Source organism: Elaeis guineensis, chromosome 2, assembly GCF_000442705.2.
Source record: "Elaeis guineensis isolate ETL-2024a chromosome 2, EG11, whole genome shotgun sequence".
NCBI classification, from domain to species: domain Eukaryota; kingdom Viridiplantae; phylum Streptophyta; class Magnoliopsida; order Arecales; family Arecaceae; genus Elaeis; species Elaeis guineensis.
The window spans coordinates 109,356,103-109,377,479 of NC_025994.2; the positions used below are offsets into that span (position 1 = coordinate 109,356,103).

The 21,377-nt window shown below is 41.0% G+C and overlaps 1 protein-coding gene and 1 pseudogene across 1 annotated transcript; one reads left to right on the forward strand and one right to left on the reverse strand.

Annotated features, from left to right (window-relative positions):
- Nucleotides 1-760: 760 nt before the first annotated feature.
- LOC105048349 (zinc-finger homeodomain protein 2-like) lies at nt 761-2,806 on the forward strand (annotated as a pseudogene).
- A 9,850-nt stretch (nt 2,807-12,656) lies between these two features.
- LOC105036880 (uncharacterized) lies at nt 12,657-16,484 on the reverse strand. The gene is made up of 3 exons (XM_073252647.1): nt 16,256-16,484; nt 16,043-16,140; nt 12,657-13,523 (listed from the first exon to the last, which is right to left on the reverse strand). The coding sequence occupies exons 1-3, from the start codon at nt 16,426-16,428 to the stop codon at nt 12,949-12,951; spliced, it is 846 nt and encodes a 281-aa protein (XP_073108748.1). The 5' UTR covers nt 16,429-16,484; the 3' UTR covers nt 12,657-12,948.
- Between the last annotated feature and the right edge of the window lie 4,893 nt (nt 16,485-21,377).

Here is a 21,377-nt window from a genome sequence, read left to right on the forward strand (position 1 = left end):
TGTACCCAATTCTGATCCCAATCTGTTTTGTTGTAAAGCGATGGTACTTAGCATAATTAATGTCCCTTACCAAAGCCCCGTGCTAGATTAGGCTATTTGTAAAGCGGCCAGGATGCCGCGTTTCCTTTAATTTGTTCAGGAGGTCTGCAAGCCAATAGAATAAGATGTAGACTCTTTGGACATTCGCACAAAGCCAGGGCTGGCCGGCAAGCATATATATATATATATATATATATATATATATAGAAAGCAAGATTTATTTTCGGACTGTTAACTAGCCTAATATATGTATATATAAAGAAGTTTAGGTTTTATGTGAAGTTAATTCGAATCGGATCGTCTGAATGAGAATAAATGAGGGAGGAATTCTGCTACATGGAGCAGAAAGAAGATTGGACAGTGTGAGACATTGAGCAAAAAAAGACATGGAGGACAGCCAGTCCTCCACCATCCGCCACCCCCTTATGCACAAGTTGAAGACAGCAATGGAGGATTCCATGAAAGGTAAAAACAGAGAGCGAAGTGAAAAAGATTGGGAAGGGGCATGTTTTGCGTAGGTGAGAAGGGGTAAAAGAAAAGGGAAAGGGCCAAAAGAAAGTGAGGCTAAGAGTGCGTGGGTCCCAGTCCTTTTTAGTGCTATAGAGCCTGACACACCAACAAGACTGGTGTGGTTGGAATGGAGGGGCCTCATAATTCTTTCAATTCCCTCTCCTCCTCCCACCTCTTTGCCTCTATTCCACACCCCCCACCCTCCCCCTCAAGTGCCCTTGCAAAAATAAAAACAAAGAAGAGAGAGAGAGGTCTTATACAGCTAAGAAAGGTTAAAGAGGACGTAGAGAGCAGAGACTACAGAAACAAGCTTATCAAGCTAGCAGATAAAAACAAGAGGAAGGATGGAAGAGAGCAATAATTATGAGAGATGGGACCAGATTGCAGGGCGTGGGAGGGATGAAACATGACCCTGTCGGTTGTTCCGGACTGCCCCCTTAATCTCCCATCTCATCACCTCGCCAGAGACCCCCATTTTCCCCCATTTGATGACGAGGAGCAGCAGAAACAGCAGCGGCACATCGATCAAACCCCACCCACACCCCGGATCCTCTCCTCCGCCGGATAGCTGGTAGGAAACGAGATCCCTCTCCAATCCATGGTCCACACTCATTCTAATGATCTAATAATCCCCACTGTTCACCCAAAGCATCCCACGCGCCCCCAGTTGCTGCCGCTTTTAGTGCTGCACTCTGCTGTTAAGTCCCTCTCACCCCCTCAATTTTTTCCACCTCTCCTCTCTCTCTCTCTCTCTCTCTCTCATCCTCCTCATCTTCTTGGTGCAATAACACCCCAATCCTGGCCCTCCTACCAAGGTCTGTCCTTCCTCTACATCCATCTCTCCATTTGCTAAGCTCCACCATCTATCTTATCTTTCTCACCTGATTAAGCTTATTACAAGAGTTCTCAGTTTTCTTTCATTCATGGGTTGAGAAGAAGAAGAAGAAGGAGGAGGAAGAAGAAAAACGGAGCAGCACCTATACATATATCTTCGAAGGTAGAATAGAATTGATGGACTTCAGGAATCAAGATGAAGATATAGGGATGCCCAGCTCTTTGGGTTACACCAACCCTCCTCCCATCCGGGGATCCGCCTTCTCCAAGCCCTCCTCCTCCTCTCTCGTCACGCCTAGAGGACCTGGACCTGGACCTGGACCTGGTAATAGAAACGGTAACATCTTTGGCAGCACCCCACCACCCCCTCTTAATCCACCCGCAGACCCCCCCATCCCTTCTCATCCCCTCGGAAAAAACCCCGATCCACCTGCCATCCCCACCGCATCCCCTCCATCTGGTTCCAGACCCGCGAGCGGCAGCGGCAAACCTCCCGCGATCGCAACGGAATCTTCTGTTCGCTACCGCGAGTGCCTCCGCAACCATGCGGCCGCCGTCGGTGGCCACGTCGTCGACGGATGCGGCGAGTTCATGCCCTTGGGAGAAGCCGGCACCACGGACGCCTTGAAGTGCGCCGCCTGCGGCTGCCACCGGAGCTTCCACCGCAAGGATGTCGACGGCGACCCCTCCTACTACCGCGGCGCCGCCGCCGCCACCCGACTTCCTCTCCTCCTCCCCCCACCCCACCCCCAGGCCCACCACCACAAGCCGTATCCCATGGCGCCCTTCCCCCGAGCCCGTCCCAGGCGGTGCCGGGGTCGTCCTCGGCGGTGGTGGCGTTCGGCGGCAACACCAGCGGCAGCGGCGGCACGACGACGGAGTCGTCCAGCGAGGAGAGGATGAACGCCGGGGCGCCACCGCCGGTGGTGGTCTCGAAGAAAAGATTCCGCACGAAGTTCACGGTGGAGCAAAAAGAGAAGATGCTCGCCTTCGCGGAGAGGGTGGGGTGGCGGATCCACAAGCAAGATGAGGCATTAGTCGAACAATTCTGCGCCGAGGCCGGAGTTCGAAGGCAAGTTTTGAAGGTTTGGATGCATAACAACAAGCATACTATCAGAAGGCAGCAGCAGCAACAGCAGCAGCAGCAGCAGCAACAGCAAGAAGAGCAGCAACCGCTGCCTCCGCAACACCAGCAGCAGTCTTGACGTCAGTTTGGCTACTTGGATAATGAAAGAAAGGATGGTTGACAAGGAGATGAAGAAGATAAAGAAGAGAGGAGAGTGAGAGAGAGTTTTCCACTTCTTGGTGTTTACTGGTTTGTCTGCTTTCCTTTGATCCCTTCTTCTTCTTTAGTATTATTTTCCACTTCAAACAGTGATTTTTTTTCTGAACATGTGTTATGATATGAATCTTTGCTTTCTTCTGGTTAGGAGTTAGATTTCCAGTGAAATGAAATCCATTTCATTTCCCGAGCTTTGTGAGCATAGGTGTAGTTCCTTCTATTTTTTTCCCAGAGTGGTGGGCTTTGTGGTCAAAGATCTTAAACGGTGGTACGAGTACTCTCTTTGCATCCCCGTCTTGGAAGAAATATCTTCCTTCATTAAGTTTCCTTTCCATGTTTTCAATGTTTCCGGTTGCACGGCTTATGAAATGACAACATATTAGTAGTCGGACCGTAACTAAGAGAACGAATATTGTTCCGCACACAGACACACACACACACACACACACACAAAAAAAAAAAAAGGAAGAAAGAAAGATAGCAAGAAAGCATCTAAGGCGTGCCTTGAAAACCAAGGCTGGGATTGCTCACTTGACACTCTAATCATCATCTCAGTAACTCATGAAAAAGAAGTACATGCAATGCATCCTAATGAGACACCCGTCTTTCTTTTAAAGATACTTTGTTGTTTAGTTTTATGTGTTAATTTGCATCATCTAGTTTGTCTTTGTTTTTATTGCATTAGCATGGCTGCAGCTGCCCATGATGCTGCTATTACGCTTTTTCTGAACGGTTTCTTCTTTTTCCGGGTTCTTTCGGTTACCGATGACATAATGTTGGGATTAGGAACAAAGCAAGGTTTGATGCATTTTAGGCTGTGTTTTTCTTTTCGCTGTGTCCTTAGGTTCTTTGGCCACAGTGTCTTTAATCTGGTGTTCTTTTTTTGTACTTCCAGAAGGAAAAAGGGGAAGATAGGGGGTGGGGTGGTGGTTTCCACCGAGTAGATACATTCATATTTGGTAGCCAGCGCATTAAAGAGAGCAAAGCAGTTTCTTTATGCCGTTTCTTCTCTTTTGCGTTTAAGGAAGCTGTTCAGGCCCAGAAGCCAATTTGATCACAGAATACGAGAATGAGTCTGTGAGAGAGAGAGAGAGAGAGAGAGAGGGGAGGGGGGGGGGGGGGGGGGGGGTCTCGATTGGTGGTGGTTGTGACAGGACTTGTTGTTGCTGTCCTTCCAGTTCAGGCCCTTGACAGGGAATGGGTTGTGAGTGGAAATTGATAGAAGTGTCAAGGAACTTGCAACCATAAAAAATGAAAAAAATATTGAAATTCATCCAAAAAAAAAAAAAAAAAACAAGTATCGAATGTGGATTTTATGGTTTTAGTTTCTTCCTTCATCCCATTTCATTTAGTGCTATGCTAGCTATTCAGATGGAATTAAAGAGTTTTTCTTCGTTATTTCTTCATCTTTTATGGTCTTGTTCCTATTGGTTTGGGGCTGTAACATGTTTCTATCGAAACTTTCATTTATGTTATTGCAGTATGTCTTTTCTTTTTCTTTTTTTTTTTTACATCCACAATACGAATTGCATGTAACTTCTGTTATGATTTTTTGGAGATCTTACGCTTGCTTAAAATGTCTTGGGAATGTTTCACTCGTGTATAACTGGGGCAACATTTGCAATCCCTGAAATGATATAATTAAACGCTTAGAACCATTTCAATTTTTATAATATTTCCATATCTATGCATTTGTCTCTATGATATTTATCTTATGTAAATGTACTCTTTTAATTCTTTCACATTTTGTTTCTGGAGGAGAATGGGGAAGGCACCCATTAGAAAGCCAACAAAACAACAGGTGAGGGTTTATGAAGTGCTCATTGAATTAAAAAGGAGTATGAGCGAGGGCTAGGAAGCGGACGAGGTTGGCACCGTCCTATATTTATTTTCAGTGACAAATGTCTAATACTTTAAAAATCATTTTTTTCATAATTTAAGTTTTAATATTTTCATTGGCTTTTTGTTATTAAAAGTATTAACAAAGTTGCAAATGAGAAATTGTAAATCGTTGCCTTATAAGTTTGTTAAAATAAAGAAAATTAATTTTTCTTAGATTAAAGTTAAAGCATTTTACCTGCTGTTGGCTGATGTACTGACCCAAACATTTGCTTGTATGATATGGCTAATATCTCGGTCATTATTATAACAGCTGATATAAATATATATAACTGTATGTTGGTCAAAATAATATCGAAATATCAGCCACTATTTTGTAATTTATTTCTTAAGATTTTAAATTTATATTTTAATTATCAATTATTCAAATTAATTAGCAGTTTTTTCTGGAAATCAATCTAACTTATTGTATTAATTGAGATCTCAGAAACCTTTTTTTTTTGGGTGGGTCAGGTTTTCCATCTTCCGAGACAAACTGAGATCTCAGTTCGTCTCCGTGATTCAAACTCCTAACTTGGTAAACATAGAAGGAAAAAAAAAAAAAAAAACTCCTAAATAAATTCCATGAGCTTTGGTAAACATAGACTCATAACTTGCTTGCTTAAGAAATATGCAAGAATAACAAAATATCATGGCTTTGTAGAACATCGAAGTGCAGATTTTGTCACCAAAGCATGCAGATCACATTTTTGCATGCTTTATTACTTAGCAGAGTATTATGTCTTGCTCGCCAAACAGGTTTTAGATCTTGCAAGTAAAAACTTGTATTAGATATGGAACATGCATGGTTAAAACTCTTGCAAAATATAACAAATATTTCCATGAATCAAGTCATGTCAATTGGCCTGGGGTGAGAGAGAGCTGATTATTTTTACATGGCTGATCCAAGCTAGTTCACGTATGAATACGCAAAAGAGGGGGAAGGAAGGAATGGTGATGTGGTTTTGGTGTTCCGATCTTGCTCTATTTGATCAATGGCTAAATATTTTCCCATGCATCACATGCTTATAGAGGAAATTTAAAATGTTTTACTTTTCTCTCGTGCTTCCAGGGAAAGAAAAATCATACAAACGGGAACATGCATTTTTCATTTCCTGGAAATTGTTTGACAGCAGAAATCTTTATAAACTATTGGGAGTGTCCCGTTTTTTCTTTTTTCTTTTTTTTAGTAAAGAATTACCTAAAAGTTTTTAGGCTTTTATAAAATGATTGCTGCTCGAAATCTCAATTATTTATGGGTATACATAAACGTTAAAGCCAGTTGCATGTTTTTAGTTGAGCATTTTAAGCGGGCAGTTTGCATTACAATTTTATATATTATTTAGATGACCTAGCGTGTGTACCAGTTATTATTATCCCCATTTCAGCAGATCGATCCGTGCCTTTTCTTAATATTTTAATTTGGGGCAGAGCCCTTCCCATGCTGACCGTTATTGAACAATCACCAAAGCAGTTTCTCAATTAAAAGCCATCATATACATTTAGGTAATAATTTGAAAATTATCACCGGACTCTATTGATGGGGTTGGGTGGTGGTTAAAAATGGTTATTATATATTGTTCCAAGTGATTCCCATCATATGTAGGTTTCATATGTGATTGATGCAATAAGGATGATGGAGAATCATATGCCAAAGGACAACTATGGGGGGATTGCAACATTTTAAGAATCAAAGAAAATAATGTAAATCATCATCATTATTATTATTATTTAATCAAAAAAATCTATCGCTCGTTTTGGTATGATCATGCTTCTATTAGTCTCAAGGCATCTTTTGAGTCCTCCATGACCAATGTATTGCCTTGTAATATTGAACATTTTAGATGAATGGCTCACTGAAAACGAAGGTGCATCAAATGCGCAAGAAAGTCCTCTATTATTTTGAATGACAAAGTTTTTTAAGTTTCCGGACTCTTAGAGAAAACAACCCCAGTAAAATTAATGCAAGTACTTGTTTCTTAGAGCATTTGTCTTCACTTTGTACGCTGGCGTATTTGTTGGTTCAATAACAGTTCAACAAAAAATAATACAGTGTCAAATATTAAAAAAATAGTTTAATTATTTTAAAAATTTTAGATTTTTGAGAGATTTTTATTTTTATCGATTTTGATTCATTGCAATTAAGTTTTCAAATTTTTATAATGTTATAATTTTTTTTCTAATTGTTACTTTCTTCTAATAGCCATGGTGAAAATATCATGTGCTATTATATGATATTAATGAAAGCTGATGTGGAATGTTAGACTCCTCCTTTCTCTTTTTTTTCTTCTAGCTAGGATTTTTACTTCCAATTTTATCATTTTTTCTCCATCACTATCTTGTTTAAAATCCCACTATCTCTTAGACCATCATTGGTACCTCCATCTATACTATCACCATCTCTAAATCTTTTTTTATGGATACCACAGCCATCATGAAGACCGCTTTCGTCACCACTCTTTTTATCAAGTATTGAAAAAATTAAACTTTGAGACCACTCTTTTTATCAAGTATTGAAAAAATTAAACTTTGAGATTACACAGATCTTGATTGTCTCAATTTTTTTTTTTATTATTTATATTTGCTTGGAAAATTATGTGTTTGATAGGGTTTCTGGGTTTGTAATGATTCGAATTGTTGGTCCGTTTGGTCGGTAGCTAATCTTACAAACTCACAAAGTTAATCTTGAAGAATCTAAATTTTAAAATAAGTCAAAAAGAAGATGAGAACAACAAATCCTAATCATCTATGCTTTGTTCTCCCATCTTCTTCTTGTTAGGTGGGTTGTGCTCTAAAAAGGTGGAAGAAAAATAATGAAATGGAAAGTAGAAACAATAGTTAGAAGAAAGAAATGGAGAAGAAGAAATAATTTAGGATTCCATATCAGTTAATTTTATGCCATATCAACTTTCACTATGTCACATGATAGCACGTGATATTTTCGCCACAGTCATCAGACGGAAATAGCATTTAAGAAAGAAATTGTAATATTATAAAAATTTAAGAATCTGATCGTAACGAATTGAAGTTAAGGGTGAAAATAAAATTTTTTTAAAAATTTAAATTTTTTAAAATAATTAAATTTAAAAAAAATTATATTTTAATTTTTTTATATAATATCAGAGAAATACTTATCTCTTTCATATTTTATATATTTTTATTATTTAATGGGTTGTCATGAGTTACGATCATGTGTGTTGAATTTTGTCAAAATGAATAGACGTTACAAGACTTTCAACGAGCGCTTCTGAAGCCTACCCCTAGGTCCGCGATACTGAACTAGTCATTGGAAGCCCTTTCCTCTTTTTTTTTTTTTTTTGTTATTTTTTTAAAAAAAATCTTAGTTGGTGGAGACGAGGTCATGGCTTGGTCCGGCACAGTAGCGTAGTGCGAGTTTTGCACGGTGAATTAGGGTGGTTACACCGAACACAAATAGAATTACGGGTTGGTTCATGATTTAATGCAATTTGAGTTTCATATGTGCATATAGCCTTTCCATCTCAAAAAAAAAAGAAAAAAAAAAAGCATAAAGCGTATGGCTGTTGTAATATTTACTGAAAATCAGAAAAAAAATGATGAATATTTAAGTTTCATTTGTTTTGCACGGCTATCTTTTTATAAAGCAGCATAGAGGGTGCAGATGTAGACATTACCAACATGAAAAATTCAAAAAATTTTCTCTCCTGAGGCAACTATATAGTGATTTTTTCGAAGAATTTGGATAGAAAAATCTTGTCAAAATTGGATACAGGCCGGGACTGTATGAGCTCTGATAAACTATATTAATTGCGCAAATAATGGCATCCTCCTAACTTATAGTGAAAAATTTCCATCCAATTTCTCAGTCATTTTTGTTTACATTTTAAACATACTTAATATTGGATAAATTAAATTTGATATGGATATTTGTTTTTTTTTTGGAATAATAATAATGTATTTGTATGGAGGAATGATGATATGTGGATCCAATTGTACTCAAGTAAACTTTACTCTCAAAATACAACTCAAGTCAAATTTATGACCTCTTCCTGACCTATTAAAATTTATGACCCTATACTTCCCACACTAGAAAAATCCAAGCGAGGCTGAACATTAACTGTTGCATTTTTGTCAGGTCAGTTTTAACTGTTACTAGAAATAAAGTAGCGAGAAAAAGCAAAGCAGTTTGGGACGGTAGTTTTTTCAAAAAAAAAAAAAAAAAGGAAAAAATTTACCAAAAAAAGAGAAAAAAAAAACAATAAAAATAGAATATTAAAATTAAAAATAACTGAAACACCAGCGTCCATCTTCAACGATAATAGTTCAGTTTCGATTTTAGTAAATCTATGCAATAAAAAGAAAAAGTTTTACACATAGGGTATATACTGCCTAGCTATAACAAAGGATATTCTCTCTCCCTTGACATGGAGAAAAAAATTAAAAAATATTACTTTTAAATTTTTTTATAATGTATAAATGAACTTCGATAATTGTTATCTAAGATTGGATGGAGGGAGATTATTTAGGCCATGCATCAAACTATGCTTCTCATATATGTGTATTTTTTTTCAGATTATTTGAGTAAATAAGGACGAAGTGAGACCCTTCTCCCAATTTATTAGATCAACAAAAGAATATGCAAAAGGGGATTGAAAGAAAATATATGTATAACATTGTCATGTTCATAATCATTCAGTTTTATTTCAAATTTTTTGAGCTAAGATGCATGATACGCTTGACATATTTAGGTATTTCAATATGTTAGGCTTCTACAAACTATAACTATTTAAAAGAGCATTCTATTTAATGTTGTAGTCCGCATTTTAGCTTGTTCTTAATTGTCTAGTGATGTTTTTTCTTTTTCTTTTTCGTATTTTGAGACATTTGAAAAGCTTCATGGTACTTCGCCTTGCGGACATGATAAGACAAATGCACGAAAGTTAATTACAAGTAATACAACGGATAAAGGTCAAAACACAACGGCTGACAGTATTTCCAAATCTTTATCTTTATTTGTCTTCTCTCTTCTGATAATTTAATAAAAAAATACACATCTAGATGTGATATGTCTTTTGCACCGTAAAAAATTGTATAATTCTGAATAGCTGTCAAATCTTTCATATCTCAGAGATGAACTGTCACAACATGCCATGTCTAAATCGGATCTTTTCTGTTCGTTTATAAGGTAGATGATTTGGTGGCTATTTAAGGCTGCACAGTTTCTTGGCGGTCAGCAGGGATAAATGGAGCTATTACATAGGTTTTATTCTGCCAAATGAAATGGCTTTTGCTGGCGGGTTAGAAAAAGTTCCAAGCAAAGCATGTTTTCTCGTCCAAGGGGATAAAATTATTTCTATAAGATCCCTCGGACAGGGGTTAAAACTATTCCTTCCCATTTTCCCTTCTTGGCCCCCCCCCTTTCGCCTTGCCGCCGGTGACTTTTTACCATAGGAGAGAGAGGGGAAGAGGTCCACTGCCACCCGGCTCCAGGCTCCCACATCCTCCCATGCACCCGAGTCCCGGCCACCCCGGCAGTCTCCAGATCGGCATACAACCCACTCCCACAGCTGGATCGAGCTCCGATTCGTACTATTTCGATGATTAGCGAGGTGTACATGGTTTTATTTGCTCCTTCCCCACTGCTTGCAAGATCTACTACAGCCAACGTGGTCGAGGTGGTCCGATCCAGACACCATGGCCCTCCTCTCCTATTCCCGGTGGTTGGGAATCATTAGATATGTCCTTCTAGTCTTCCAAAATATATTCTTTTTTTTTTTCCCATTCCCACTCCATCACTCTTTTCTTGGTTCAGGCAGAAGTCGTGACTTCGAAGGTGCTATGGTTATTCGATATGCGAGCGCTGATGGACCTCCATTTCAGCCCGGCGCCATGGTTTTATTTTGACGACTTTCTTCATATTTCCCTCTCACTGTCCGTCGATCTTTTGGCTCGGTTTGAGGCCATGGCCTGATGCTATGATGACCATGTTTTTGTTTTCCTCTCTCTCTCTCTCTCTTACCTTGTTTCCAAGCTTCTTGTCATTCATGATCTCTGTCCGTTTGGAAGGCCATGCTATTGGGTTGATATCGGAATATGCATCGCATAGTGGTTGATCACACCCCACTTTTGTCAAATGCGTAGCTGCTGATACTTTTTTTTGTCGATGATGTGATACTGTATCTCGGTTTGGGTGAGCAAGCATGGCTTGTCCTGTGTGGACGACCAATGGTCATTCCTCTTCACCCTCTCTGAGCTATCATCCTATTCACTTGTTTTTTCTTCCATAGACGATGGATGTTATGTTGGTTGCCGTCTCAGAGATGTGCAAGGATGGCGTGTTCTTTGAATACGAGCAACTGCACCACCTACCGGACAACCAGCCACCTTAAGCCTTATCATATGGTTCACCCATCGTTGCACGTTTCTGGTTTGCCATTATTGCCATGAACACGCCCACCTGGATGATAGCATTCATAAATTGTTATCAAAAAAAAAAAAAAAAGAGGAGGCCTGGTGAATTAATTGGGTTGTGTAATATCATTCTTAGCGATAAAAAAAGGCTCATTGTGAGTTCGTATATGTACTACGTACATGACCAACAGGATTATTATTTTACATGACCTCTAATTGACTGCATTCGAGCAATTTGGTTGTTTGGGTAAAGCCGAGATTATGCCCGGGTTGGATGCCATCACATGAGGGGAGGGTCTCGGTTTAACTAAATCGTTGTATATTTGGCCAAGTTTAAGAGACAACATGCAGCAATCTTGTCCATTTCTTATAAAAGGGGTGCAGATTTTATTATCCTGGCCCATGCAACCAAATAAGGAATCTTGGAAGGATATATCTTTAGGAATAGAAATCCCCTTATCCCACCATTTTGTATATATCCTGCAGCCAAACAACGGCGCCCGAAGAGAAGTAGGTACTCCACTGAACTATACTCTTGTTAATTTGTGATTAAAGCTTAGAACAAGAGGAAGCACAATTGCAATGGGTTTTGAGTGTGTCTATCCTTAATGCTGGTTAAAGCTAGCTTCATCAGACAGATTATGTTCGTATAGGCTAAGCAGTGGGTATGAAGAAGAAATCAAGAAAAGTTCAGCTGGCATATGTTTTGCAGCTTTCCCGCTGAAAGCTATGGGTGGGCTGATGCTTCGAGGCATTTCTTAAAAGAAGAGGCGAGGCTTCAAGTTCTATAACTTGTCATCTTGCCAAGACACGAAAGGATACATATATATTTTAACAGTAACTAATTTAACATTTCTTGGGCTGCAAATTAAACGTCTACCTAAAAATATTAGAGAAACTCCGACCATTTGACAGCAAGGAGAGAGACATGTTAGCTTTCCGCAAGGGTGAAGAGAGCAATAACCAGGTTCAAGGAGCCATCAACTTTGTGCCACTGTGTGCACAGTGATATCATTGTGGCCTTTACTAAATTCCTCTTGAGTGACCCATGAATAAAGTTCCACGCATTGCTTAAAGAAGATGGAATAAAGTTGCATGTCTTGGCCTCAAGCATCTACACGATAAACAGCACCATTTTTATAATGTAATGAAGCGTGTGCGTGCGGCCCCTCCACTTTTTCGTCGTCCTAATTGCTAAAAAGTACTCACAAAAGAAGAGTATTAAATGGATTTGAACTTGAATTTTCACTTGTATACTAGTTTTTTTTTTTTTTTTTTTTGAGAAAGCACTTGTATACTAGTTACTTCTTAAAAAAAACCACATAAATGCTACCATCAGGGTTCAAATAACACTATCGACAAATCCGGAAACCTTTCCAGTGGAGAGGTATGCTGATAACCAGAAGCTTCTAAAACAATCCGACGCCCACACTGATCAATAATGAATTTTATACGACAATCTAATTTTATTTCCTGGATTGTGGCGCTGCCTACTTGTAACTTTGATCTGCCAAATCCTCCATCTGAACTTTTTTAGTTTTAAGAAAAACTGAAGGTTAAGACGAGTGAAAGCAACACATAAGAGATGATACTCTATCAGCACAGCTATTACGTGGTAATGATTAGGCTTTTCTAATAAAAGTATTAATTAGAATGTCAAGTGTGTTAGGAAAAACTAAAACGGGGGCAAAAAAACACAGTAACGCCAGCTAACAACCAAAAATCCAAAACAAAATCTCATGGAAATTAATACTACAATACAGGAATGACCCAAGCAAAGTTTTTTCTTGCTCCAAGACCAAACTCGGTTATCTGATGATACCAAAACAAACAGCTCAACAGCTGAACAAACCCTCCCATGCAACATACTGCAATACATGAAAGTATTGCAGCAGCATTAACAAAAAAAATTCAAACACATTAATTCGCAACACAAACAAACTACTTCAAGTCTCAAAACTCTTGGAAGATCAAGAAGTGACGAGAGGCACATCTTTTCAAACCTCTTCCACTGTTCATAACTCACCCGCCGTCTTCTGCTGCATCATGGCCCCCATATCACCTGTGGCTTGGGATGCCTTCTCCTTGGCGGCCTCATAGTTTGCCTTGGCAGACTCCGTCATGGTGTCCTTGGCGGTTTCGTAAGTCTCCTTGACCTTATTCTTTGCTCCCTCGTAGGCCTTCTCGGTCTTGTCGACAGCCATGTCTGCACCATCTTTAACCTTAGCCTTGGCAGCCTCTGCTTTCAGCATTGCACTTACTTTCATCTCTTCGAGCTTCGAGTTCACGAGATTCTCTTCCTTCAGGATTGCCATAAGCTTCTGCTCTGTTAGGGGAGTTGTCTTCAGTATTGTCATAAGCTTCTCATTTGATATGGGATACTGTTCCTTCAGTATTGCCATAAGCTTCTCTTCTGGAATGGGAATATTGGCGGTCTGTTGCGTCAATAAAAAACTCCTCTTCGAGTCTTCAGCCTGAGCTGAGCTGCCATCCTTGCTGTTGGAATGTGCATTCAGCTTCTTGTCAGCTCGGTTCTTCATCAGGGCATCTTTGATCCCCTCGGTTGTCAGAACTGTGTACTTGGTGGTGTCTGCAGAACGAAGCCAATAATGAGAAAGCATTAATGAGTTTGAACAATAAAAGTATGTCCCGAGAAATTCTCATGTGATAACATCTTTGGTCGAATAATTTGGGACATGAGATTCAAATTTATAATACAGTAGTAGAATATTGCAATATTATACATGTCTATTTTATATATACTCATTTCAGATAAAAATTTGAAATGACTTTTATTAATCAATTCAGAGTTGCACAAGTGAACTGGTTCATGCTTTGATCTCCCAATTCAAGCTAATTCATGTGTCAAGTTATTTCGAGAAAGGTTTCGGTTGATCTGTCTTAAATACCTCGATGGATTTTTTTTTTTTTTTCTCAGAAAGTAAATTGCTTTACTTAGTCTATTGCAGACGTAACCAAATGGCTTTTTGTGAGTGTACTCAAAATCAATGAATCAACATTTTGCATTGTCATAAAAAAAAGACACCATGTATATTTTCCAGAGATGGGTTTAAAACTTTAAACAAGCATGTAAACCTTCGGCTTTGTTTGTCTTCTCACATTTGGAAACTTTGGAATCATGCTGTCATGGGCCATCTCCAACTTAGACTTAGATTATGACAGAAATTATCCACTATTAGTCCCATGTGAAGGCAGAGCCAATAATTGCCTTCCAAACCTCCTTTCTCATCATTAGGCTACTTATAACCAAACCCCATCTACACCGACAAGTCTGATTTTTCTTTTTTTTTAAAAAAAAAATAAAAGCAAGGCTGGTTGAAACATCATAAAATAAGTTTCGAGGACGTCTCAAGCCGGGCCCAACTCATGGGACCAGAAGAATCCACTGAATCTAGCCTCTTACCACAGAAAGTTCATGGCTCGTATTAAATAAAACTTAAAAACTATTGAGTGTACTTTTTCCCCCCTTTGTTCGGAAGCATGGCCGCTTTGTCTCTCTCTCTCTCTCTCTCTCTCTCTCTCTCTCTGTCGGGGTCCACACACGCACAGGGGCGTGCACACGAATGAAACAAGATTTACCATTTTGATATAAGATCCTGTACTAATACCAATTTATTATATTATTAATATTTTTATTATAATATTTGATTTGATATATTGGTCATCGATATATCACTAATACCACATACTGATTTGATATTGATATACTGATGGATAAATTTTAGAATAAAATAATAAAAAATAATATATTAACTATAAATAATGGTCAATAATCAAAAATCCGTATACTATGATTCATAAATATTTTGGATAGTTGGATTCAAAATATTATGAGATTCGTGAGCTAACCATAAAAAATATTGGATTATAAGTAGGTCAGATCCTATATTTATAAATATTTAGGATCATTTTTTAGTGGACTGACCCAAATTCTATGGGAAGAAAAAAAATGATCTATTGAGATTATTTTTTTCTTTCTGTAGAATATGGAATGCAGGTCAGCTCATTCAAAAAGTGATTTTAGATATTTATAAACAAATCTCCTGATCTGCTTATATAGTTTATTATTTTTAATATTTAGCTCTGAATTTCATTGGATTTTAGCTCTAACCATCCAAATAGATTCTAAAGGATGGATTTGTTCAATCCATTATTCATAAATAGGTTTATTTAGATTTCAAAATATTATATTATTTTGATCAAACATAAGAAAATATTAAAACAAAGTAGAATTTTCGTTCTATTACCCCTCTTGCAATTATGACTAGCAGCCATTATCAAAATCCCCAATATAATGAGATTATGACACCATCATTTGCAAAACCTTCTCGTGCATACCATTATTTAAAAGGAAAGAGCATCATAAAGCAGCATGTATAATCACAACACTCCTTTGGTCCAAAAATATTGGAAGTCTCGTGATCAATAATCTATAGTTTGATTTCCATACGACCTTGATGTTGCCGTACATGGATCATCGCTACATGCACCAGAGACACTTTCATGGTTCAGTGTCCGGATGCAAGCTGGTCTTCAACCCTCGCGTGATTTACAGCCAACATGAGTTATGCATGGACCTGACATGACAGTTCCAATGCATGTTGCCCCGAACCACTGGACGGTACCACGTACGGGTGCTGCTACTGTGTCGCATTTAGACACCACTCTTTCTCGGAACACCGTTTCTTTCCCCCTTTCCCAAGTAACGCATAAATATTTAAACACTTTCCAAGGGAATGAAACGACCAAGCAATGTAATGTGTGGACTATTAAATGATCCTATGCAGTTTTACCCAAAAAAAAAAAAAAAAAAGATCCTATGCAGAACCGACCACATATCATGTACCACGATGCCTGAGAAAGAAGTTCATCAATGGTAATATCTTTGTGACGCGTACACGGCCATGCATTTCATGCATCTCAATGTGGTTTGTGGCTAGCATTGCACTGGATCATCAAAAATGGTCCATGATCCTATAAGCATCCGACCTTGCTTGCAATATTTTTTTTTTTAAAATATATATAATCAAAGTCATATGAACCCGTAGTATTAATTGGATATATAATTCATGCATGCTTGAATCATACCGGATGCAGCGTTGGATATCTTGCTGGCAGCATTTCCTGCAGCATCCTTTATCTGCTCAGCCGCCATCCTCTCATTTTCGTGCCTCAGCCCGAGACCCCTGCGACCACCACCACCATTGCCACCGTCATTAGTGCAAAACAAGAAAAGCATCGTAAAATTATTAAAGCAATCACACATTAGTAATTGGTACGGGAAGTAAAGAAGGGACGGACTCGCTTACTTTGTCCTGGACCCAGTTGGCCCAGGACTCAGCCTTCTCCTTGGCTTCCTCCACCGCTGAACCGTCGGCCGACGCCGGCCTCGGCCCCCATAGCACGAGGAAAATCCCTGCAAGCCAGAGCAAACTCGCAACACAACTCGACGCCTTTCTTCCCCTCGCTGCCATCTCTCTCTCTTTCTTGGTGGGAGTGTGTGTGGGTGTTTTGATTTCTATTGGGGTGGTGGTATGGAAGTATTTAAGGGAGGCGTCGGTTGGTACATATACCGTGGGCTGTGGACACGTGGGAGTCGAAGAGCGAAGACCGGGCGACGTGGCGTTCCAAGCAGGGAGGTGTTTCTGAGGGAAGGACACGTGGCAGACAAAAATAAAGAGGTTGGCCGGATCCTGGGCCACACCTGGCGGAGCATGAATGGCAACGGACCGGACGTGTTTTCCGGAAGATAACGGTTTGGTTAGGTTCAAGGCGTCCGTTATTTTTAAGCGGTCACTTCTCCAAATTCTAAATAAAATGTAGGTAGGGAAATTTATTTTCAACATGACCCCCAACCTTTTGATCTCTATATTTTATCATGTGATTTATCTAAGATAAATTGGCTGTTTAAACGGATTAAACTAGCCTATGCCTTCCTCTTGTTATCTATATTTTGTGATTTATGAAGATAAATGTTCATTCATTTGTTTAGTTGATTAATTGTTTGTATATGATAGTTATTTGAGGAAAAAAAAATATCTTAGAAAATTTTAAAGAAAAATTATAACTAGTAATTGCTGTGATTAAAAAGTCCTTAAAATCTACATAAAATGTCACCAAGTAAGATATGCATCGATATTATATCCTTTTCTTTATAATATTTAGTACATAATGAGGGGTTACCTCTTCATCAATATTTATCGTGTGTATTACGAGAGGGATGGTGTGGACTGATGTGGGAGAGATCTTCTGATTTTTTAGATGACTCTTTTCTCTAATTTTTTTGAGATATACTCATACTAGAGTTATATAAACATTTCTGTCTTATTAAAAAATATATATATACATTGAATATTTGCTTATTTATTAAATTTATAACTATAAATTTTTAAAAATTGAAAAAGAGTTGGGAGTTAATAAAGTAGACTCAATCTAATAATAACCTTTGAGAGAAGTTAGGGAAGGCTCATCACACTATGATCATCCAAGTCTAGAGATATATAGCATTCAAGAATTAGATCCAAAATCTTTGACTGCTAAGTAGGATATGAGATTGTCTGATAAGTTCCCTTTCATGAACTTTTATTCTCTTTTTATATTTAATAAGTAGGTGTTCAAATAATTTTGTCAAGTAGCAACTTTTTAAAATCCTTTAATCAATCAAGAATTTTTAATAAAAATATATGCATATTGGAATCCACAAAATCTTATACTTTACCGTATGGTAGCTCTACATTTGAGTTGGGGAACGAAAATTTTTATTGTAATTAATCATTATAGAGTTAAGACTATGAAAGCTAGGACTGAGCATGGGTCAGATTGAATCGGGTTGAGAGCAAAATTTGATCCGGTCGAATCCAATCGAATTGAAGAAAATCTAATCCGTTGCCGACTATTTATCATATATAAATCGTTTGAAATTGAAGATAATGGTTTGTAGTGGATTCGGATGGGTTGTATCAGTTTAGGCTTCAATATGGATCCAATATTAATTTTAAACATGACAAACTAATACACTATTCAATTCATATAGAAATTAGGATATAATAATTTCATAACATGCATAAGTTAGTATAATATGTCATAATTGTCAATTTTCAATTCTCCAAATAGCCTAAGTATTAAAAATATTATATCGATTGATCGGGTTTGATTTCATACAGATTAAAAATATAGAAACCGAATCCGACCATAATTAACCAAATTTTTTACGAATCACAATCCAATTCAACTTGAATCAAATTTAATTTCATACGGATTCGATTTCATATGGGTCAAGTTAGGAGGATTTCTTCGAATTTCGATTATTTGCTCATGTTGCAGCCAATCCCCTCATCGCCTGGTCGCCGGGAACGAGCGCCTGCAAAAGAAAGTCCGCACTGATCGGAGGTGGCTCCGGCGAGGACCCTCCGACGGTCAAGTCAGAGAGGAGACTAGGCAACAGTGAAAAGAAAACAAGGAGCTCAACGAGAGAGAGAGTGCGAGAGCCGGAGAGGAGGGGTTTAGGGGTTTCGAATCGACCTCTAGCACTGTCGCCTTCCCCGATATATATAGTGGAGTATGGTATGGCGCCGTCATTAATGGCGCAGACAATTGAAGAATTGCCAACTCACTGAGGACTGTCAGAGTCACCGTGAGGGTGTCAAATCACCGTGGGGCTGTCAAATCGCTAGGGTTGACTCATGCCTTAGGTGGGATAATGCCCCTAGACGGCAGTGCCGCATGCCGTTGTCAGGACTAACAATTCTCAGCAGTTGTACGGCACCTGAAGGAGCCGACCGACCATAGGTCGGCGGCTAGTTGAGGGGCGTCGGGTGGAAACTCGGGGCCCCTGCGACAGTCAGTTGGGCGCGTCGCAAGAGTCGGGCAACGGACTCCATAGTGCAGCCGGTCGGGAGAGAGGAAAGGGTCTGCTTGACCAACGTATCCTCGGTCGGTCGGTAACGGCAGCCGTCGGTCGGTCGGCAGAGTCGGGCGCTGGTCATGTGGACTCGACGATGAGTCAGCGTGAGTGGGGTCGGTCAGTATTCCCCAACAGTTGCCCCTTCTCCACTCCTGAGTCGGATGGTGTGCTGGCCAATGTCTTTGTTTGGGCGGCAGCGTCGGACGAAAGGAGTGGATTCTCAGTGCATTAAGTTTCGATTCTGACGATCGTATTGTGGGCTGATACGGTGTCAGGCGCCTCATGAATACCGGGTGATTCACCGGCGTCAGACGTCCCATGCCAGATATCCCATCGACGTTTAATGTCTGGTCGGTATCGGGTGTCCTGTCGGTGTCAGGTGTCTCATCGGTGTCAGGTGTCTCGTCTCATCGGTGCCAGACGTCCCGTCTCTTTGGGAATGGAAACCGTCGTTCCTGCCGCCCCTTCGGGGATACGAAACGTCACGGTCTCTTCGCCATGTGGCAGGTGGCTATTGAGCCGGGTCTGTTCGAGCGGATGGAGGTGACGTGGCTCGATCTGAGGATGGGTGCGTCAAACCGTCAGGCCGACAGACGGCCCGGATGATGCCATGTGGCACGATCTGGGAATCCCTCGTTGGTCGTGCCTTCATCTCGACCATCGGGGGTACTATATATACAAAGTCGCCTGCATCCAGATTTTTACCCCCCCCATTTTGCCGTCGAGACTCTGTCCGCGTAGTCCCTTGCTCCAGGTACTCATCCCCGCTTTCCTTCTTTTTGGGAGTTCTCTCTTCTTCTTTTGAGGGCCTTCATCGTCTTCATTGTCTTCTTCCTTGCCTTCTGACGGTTCTTCTCCTTCTTTTTCTCATCTTTTGTTCTGGTTCATGGCTAGAACATCTCCAAGAGGAGGTCGGTCGGGAGATCCGACCGACGACCCTTGGTCGACCCCGGAGGTGGAGGCCTCTTCACTTTCGGGGCCGAACGTCGATCGGCTCCGGGAGCAATATTGCATCCCGGAGCAATTTCGGCTATTCGCCCCTGGTGCCAATGGTCGGGTCAATAGCCCGCCTGAGGGCCAGGTGGCCTTCTACGTCGAGGACCTCTGGACCGGTCTTCGCTTCCCGGTTTCGGAGTTCGTCCGGAATGTACTCGACTATTACGGGCTATGCCTGATGCAACTCGCGCCGAACTCAGTTCGGCTAATAGTCAGTTTTGCTCTGCTGTGTCGGCTTTTGCCGACTGACCCTCGGATTTTTCTCTTCCGAGCCTTCTTCATCCTCCGACCCCACCCTAAAGTCCGAGGGTGGTGGTACTTTAATCCTCGGAAGGGGCTTTCTTTTATCATCGGTCTTTCGTCGTCCATTCATAGATGGAAGAACCAGTTCTTTTTTGTATCTTCTTCTATTCCTTGGGGGTTTCCTGCCCGTTGGGGGGACCCCCGTACCCAACCGAACGAGAACAGTCGGGTGGAAGCCGAGGACCGGGAAGACTTCCACCGTCTGAAAGATATTTCGGTGTCGAAGCAGAGGGAGCTCGTCACCGAGCAGGCCCTGATGACGTCGGTCTCAGTCCGGTCCCTCGCTTAGGTCCATTTTCCACCTTCCTTCTCCTTTCTTCTTTCCTTTCCTTTATGGTGCTGACCATCTGTCGTCGTTTGCAGATATGCCACCGAGGTCGAGACTGACGGCAGCCGACGTACGGCAGTACGCCGTACGGAAGAGGCCGGCACAAGGGGTCGGGCCGTCGCGGCCTCCCAAGAGGCCCCAAGTAGCTCCGTCGAGCGAGCCGACTGGGTCGGGGGCGGAGCCCATCATCGCACTGTCGGCACCGACGGTGCTCGTCGATGTCCCGTCCGAGGGACCGTCGGGCGAGGGCGCAGCCTCGCCCGAGAGAAGGGCGGCCGAGGAATCGGTCGACAATGTGCCGGATGTTCAGCCGGTGGAGGAGGTTCGGGAGGAGGCGCGCGAGCCCGAGCAACCCGCGTCCGTTGCTGCCGCGCCTTCGGGGGATACACGGTCGGGCTCAAGTATCCCATCTTTCTCCGACATCAGGGCCTGGATGTCTGGCCGAGGGAAGGCCCCGATGGCGTCCGGCGGTGAAGGAAGGTCGGCCGGTGGTGGGGGGTCGACCGACTTCCCACTTCCCGAAGGTGCGTCGGGTCTGGCCAACCATGACTTGGCCAGAAAGCTGTGCCAGGCGCTCCTTCTTCCGGCCGACATTGAGGCCATGAAGAATCAGCGGATCTCCAATATGCTATCTTCATTCTACCTGATGATGATCTGGGTGAGTCTCTCTCTTTTTTGTCTTCATTATTGTTTCTATGAGTTCGGTCTTCTGACGGTCGGTCTTGTTTTGTGCAGCTGGTTTACAACATATCCGAGCTAGAGACCGGATATCGAAAATTCGATGATCTACGTGCGGCTTGGATAGACAAGGTCACAGCCGCTGAAGCCGACAGGGTCATTCTGGTCGACCAGCTACAGCAGTCGGTCGACCGGGAGGGCCGGCTTGAGAGGGA

Coding starts and splice junctions, on each gene's coding strand:
- LOC105036880 (XM_073252647.1), bottom strand. CDS start 16,428: ATGGCAGCGAGGGGAAGAAAGGCGTCGAGTTGTGTTGCGAGTTTGCTC. Junction 16,141..16,255: donor GTCCAGGACAAAGTAAGCGA/GTCCGTCCCTTC, acceptor TGGTGGTCGCAG/GGGTCTCGGGCTGAGGCACG. Junction 13,524..16,042: donor GATATCCAACGCTGCATCCG/GTATGATTCAAG, acceptor TTCGTTCTGCAG/ACACCACCAAGTACACAGTT.